The sequence below is a fragment of the Microtus ochrogaster genome, unplaced genomic scaffold (genome assembly GCF_000317375.1).
Source record: "Microtus ochrogaster isolate Prairie Vole_2 unplaced genomic scaffold, MicOch1.0 UNK10, whole genome shotgun sequence".
Classification (NCBI taxonomy): domain Eukaryota; kingdom Metazoa; phylum Chordata; class Mammalia; order Rodentia; family Cricetidae; genus Microtus; species Microtus ochrogaster.
In genome coordinates this window covers 4,586,058-4,591,103 of record NW_004949108.1, presented here as the reverse complement: position 1 = coordinate 4,591,103, position 5,046 = coordinate 4,586,058, and the positions used below count along the sequence as shown (strand labels likewise).

The 5,046-nt window shown below is 48.9% G+C and overlaps 1 protein-coding gene across 1 annotated transcript in view; it reads right to left on the bottom strand.

Annotated features, from left to right (window-relative positions):
- Greb1 (growth regulating estrogen receptor binding 1) overlaps positions 1-5,046 on the bottom strand; it is a 128,941-nt gene that overhangs the window by 29,318 nt on the left and 94,577 nt on the right. Inside the window, exons 16-18 of the mRNA XM_005366529.3 lie at positions 3,917-4,097; positions 2,090-2,285; positions 778-914 (exon numbers count right to left, since the gene is read on the bottom strand). Coding sequence (XP_005366586.1) covers positions 778-914; positions 2,090-2,285; positions 3,917-4,097 — 514 coding nt within the window. The remainder of the gene's footprint in view (positions 1-777; positions 915-2,089; positions 2,286-3,916; positions 4,098-5,046) is intronic.

The following is a 5,046-nucleotide window of genomic DNA, read 5'->3' as shown; positions in this document are numbered from 1 at the left end:
TCCTCCTCCTCCTCCTCCTCTTCCTCCTCTTCCTCCTCCCCCTCCATCTTCTCTCTGCTTCTTGAATGTAGCTATGATGGAGCCAGCTCCCTCACACTGTCAGGACTTCTCTGCCACAGGGCCTCTCCTTAAACCTAGAACTCCCCGATAGGCCAGATTGGTTAGGCAGCAGATCTCAGTGACGATTTTCTTGTACTTCCCCACACTAGTAAAAGTACAAGTGTGCACTGCTCTCCCAGGCGTTTTACATGGGTGCTGGGGATCCAAACTCAGGCCCTTACATGTGCACCACAAACACTTTCCTTGCTGAAGCTCACACGTGGTTAAAATAGTCACCATCCTCGCAATCCACATGGAAACCCAGCGAATTGTGGCGTATTGTCAAAACCTTTCGAGGGCTTTGCTTTACTTGTGGGCGATGAGGTATGGAGCATGAGATGAACTACCATTCTTCAGCTGTCCAAAAAGCTTAAAGGAAAAACCCAGAAGTCTTTAACTGCTTCTCAGTGACTTAACTGTATCCCAGAATAAAAGTCCAGGTCAACAGGAACGAAACAGACATCGCAGGTGACGTTTACAGTGTTCTCAAGAAGCCGTGTGACAGAAGTGCCACTAACCCAAGGTGCTTCAAATGCAGAAGATGGAGGGACTGAGACACCCAGGGAGGGAGGGAAGTGAATACCCTTCCTGGAGCCCCCTGGAACATTCAAAGACTCCCACTTTCCACTTATACTTGATGCAACCAAGTGTGTCTAGTAACTTTGAGGAGAAACATACCTTTTTCCTAAGGCAGTGACCATGGCCTCAAAGGAGCTGTCATATCGGAGCAAGGGGAGGCTGTGCCCTGACAGGGTGGAGTCAATAAACTCAGAGAGCCCAAAGTATTTCTTATTTTCATGATACAGGTCCACACCCTAAAACACAAGAGCATCGGTCACTCAGATGTCACATTCACAGGGCAGGTTAGGGGTCTCAGGCCAGGCCTCTGGACTGTGTGACTGGCATTTTGAACAGTGTTGATCCTGTGGTTCTGTGGGTAGTACTTTCCAGTCCTCATTCTGGGCCTAGAGCAAAGAACAAAGATGGCATGTTCCCACTAGTCAAGCTTCCCATTCATTTGGCCCCAAGACCTTCATGGTTGGGGGCGATGAAGGGATAAACTCAAACTCATCGAATGAATCTTAGATCCGCATAAAATGATTTCCAAATTAGTGCAGAAACTCCTTCAACCTGAGCTGAGCAAAGCCAGGAGAGGTTGTCCAAAATGTAAAGGTGTGAGCTCTGCTCTCAAACAGCGAAGTGGCTAAACACCAGGGCTAAGGGGAGCCTGTCCCGGGGTCGGCCCCCCCACAAGAGTGGTCCTATGCAACTGGCTCACCCCCATCTTCTCATTTTTCCATATGTAAATCAGAACATCCTCTGGTCCTTTTGCATAAATTCATGGCTATAGAGCACTTAGAGTAGGGCCCATGGTAAATACCACAGCTATATTGATTCTGATGTCACGGGATGGAAGCCAGAGATCCATATTCTTAGGAGCTCCTGGGATGGCTGAAGCATTCTGAAGACGTACAGAATGCTAGGGTGCTTATTCCTACCCAGCTGGAACCCAGCCGTGCAGAATTCTCAAATCACCAGATCTGTGGGGGTTCTACTTTCATAAATGAGGACAGGTGGCGGCTGAAACAAATCTCCCGGGGGAGGGGGTGAGTTCGGTCTGAAGATGCTTTGAATGTGGCTGCACACCAAGCCATCCATGGGGAGCCTAAACCTCTACCCATCCCAGGGCTCTATCTTCAGCATCTTCATCTGGTGTCAGGAGGACAATCACTCAGAATGTTGTTCTGAGACCCAGGACTTCAGTTCCCCGGGAATATGTCAATCCAACTATATTGCCTATACATTTAAGATGGGACCACCCAGGGATAGGCTTCCGATATTTCTCTAAAAAGCCAAGAAACCTAACCCCAGGCCAAACCAAACATCCAAGGATCTGGAGCCCACTCATTCCCAACTGGACAGGACCTTCGACAGCTCAGCATCTCAGAATCTAAGCAGACAGGTTAGACCGCCGCCCAGCATCACTCACGTTACTATAGGAGACAGGCCAGTGGATCTCATTGTAGGGGCTGATGAGGGTGTGCTGGGTCTGTAGTGCGTATGGGAAAGAGGTCACGTGAAGGGTCACAATGTTGGGCGCTTCTTTCACCTCCCTGCAGTTGAGTAATCTGTCCACTAATCCCACAGAGGGATCACTTTGAGAATAGATGTTATGAACAGCACTGCTGAGAGAGAGAAGAGAAGAGAAACATTAAACGGAATCACTAACTCTGTGTGATGATCTTACAAGGGTAAGGCACCTGATTAAGCGTCTAACTTGGTTCCCCAATTTCACCTATAATTGAAGCTTATAGCCCTGTCCATGGCTAGAAAAACAAGAGGTGATAAGTGCTGGGATCTGCCGGGGGCTCAATTAGCGTTCAGTACACACAGGAAAACTATCAGGAAAGAAACTACGGTGTTTTCCTTGCGTGACACCGTGTGTCTACTCTAGAACAATGATTCATACCCAATCTTATTCTCAGCCAAAAAAAAAAAAAACCCAAAAAACAAACAAACAAAAAAAAAACTGATGGGGATGTGAATGAGGAAGGAAGGAGACTCGGGGGCCAGATGAGCCTCCTCATGTCCTCCGAACTTGGCAGAGGCTGTTGGCTTGCTTGCCCAGCATGCACAGAGCCCTGGTTTCGATTCTCAGCACCACATAAAACAGGGTATGGTGGTGTACACTTGGGACCTCAGCACTTGGCAAGTGGAGGTAGGAAGATAGGAAATGCAACATCCTTGGTGATATACTAAGTTCAGGGCAGCTTAGGCTACATGAGACCAGGCCTCGCCTCGAATTAAATAATAGTAGTAGTAGTAGTAATAATAACAAAACCTACAAGATCAAATGAAGTCCTACTGACTAGAGATGATTCAAAGATAATATACGGGGAGGGGGAAGGAAATGGGAGGCGGTGGCGGGGAGGAGACAGAAATCATTAATAAATAAACAAATAATAATAAATAATAAAACAAAGATAATATAAAAGAGCAAATTCTACATTTGTTCAGAAGACAACATTAAAGGAATGGGAAGCATTCTGGATCTTGGGGTTTTAGCAGCCAGGCCCAGCCCACATTTTCTTTGTAAGATAATGGCTGGCACTCTCCTAAATCTAATCAGTGCTTCATCTTCTGGTTGCCAGGCAGCTACCTGAGACAAAATGAAGAACCAAAAGAAAACGGCTTCTACCATTGCGGGATGCTCCGTTCCTCCAAACCCATGTGCAGACTCTATATTTGTAAACCTGTTCTGGTCCTGGCAAGCTTAAACAGCTACAGTCGGTGCCAATCAAAGTCTCGTTCTCTGACCTGGTCCAGGAACAAACTTTCTCACCTCCACCAGAGGCAGCATCTAGCTGGTCAGCTCTAAGGCCAACCTCTGGAGGGATTGCTCCCAGCAATCTCCAAGTGACCAACCTCACACACACATAGGGTGAGATTCAAAGTCCTGTCCTTCAGGAGGGGCCGACCCAGCCATCACTCATGGTCCTGAGCAGGACAGAGTTCCAGCAGAGAGGGCTTCACCCAACAGCCTCACTCTATACTCAGGAATCATGGCTCCAAGCCTGGCTCTCCCACCAACACCTCCAATCTGGCTCCCCACTGCACCCGATGCTCCCCCTTTCTGTGGCACTCAGCCCTCACCCCTTGGAGATTGTACCGAGGGACCTCAGAGATACCACGCCCTACGATACTGAAAACTGCCCACAGCCTCTGCTCATAAACACCAACTCCCAGGACTTGCTCAAGACTGGCGCCCTCATCCCCAAGGAGAAACAAGTCACCATCACAGACCAGGAGGTCTGACCTCACTAGATCCCAGTGGGCGTGGTCGTGGATGAGGACAAAGAGCGTGTGTGGGTTCTGGAAGGAGTTTTGCAGAAAGGCCTTAAATCTTGCCTGGGCCTCCGTGTCTAGTTTCAGAACGTGCTGCTCCGCCCTCTGCTTGGTCACAGGCTCTTTTTCCAGGCCCAGCTCCAGCAGAACCCCTGCAACACAGCAGAACACCTCAGGAGCTCCTGGGTTCACTCACCACCAACACAACGTGGGCCAGCCCTGATTGGAGAGAGCAGCAGCAGGAACGCGTGCAGTGGAGATAACACGGGCCCAGAGTGCTGAGCAAAGGTCTAGCTGTGCGTATAGTGTCCCCACCTAGGAGTGCCAGCAAGCGAGCACCTAAATCAGCAGCTCTCAAAGAGGCAAGATTAAGAGATGGGAAAAGGCCCAAGCTCCTAACAAAACCATCTCAGGTTCAAGTCACAGGCCCGATGTCAGGCCACTGAGGAGGTAAGATACGCTCTATGAATGCCATTAACAGCAGCCAGTCACAGAAAGAGCAAAAGGCCAACTGGTTCTATCTTTAGTCTTGAGGAAAAAAATCACTGCCTTTGGACATATTTTATGGTCTCTAATAAATGGGCGGCAACGATACTTGCTCCATCTACCACACAGCGAAGTATGGCAACAACATCCTTGTGAGTGGTAGTTTGAGTGTAACTGACCCCCAAAAGATCACAGGGAGCAGTACTATTAGGAAGTGCAGCCTTGTTAGAGTAGGTGTGGCCTCGTTAGAGAAAATGTGTCACTGTGGGGGAAAGGTTTTGAGGTCTCCTCTATGCTGAAGCCACACCCAGGGTCTCAAACCACTTCCTGTTGCCTGCAGGATCAAGATGTAGCTCCTCCACTCTCAGCTCCTTTCCCCAGCACCATGTCTGCCTGCATGCCGCCATGCTTCCCACCATGATGATAACGGACTAAACCTCTGAAACTGTAGGCCACCCCAATTAAATGTTTTCCTTGTGAGAGTTGCCGTGGTCGTGGCATCTCTTCACAGCAATAGAACAGTGACTAAGACAACCAAATGGATAGAGCAATGCTCTTCCCTTGGGCTTCAAAGCTCCGCCCCTGAACCCAAAGCTCCTCCTCCAGGCTTTAAAG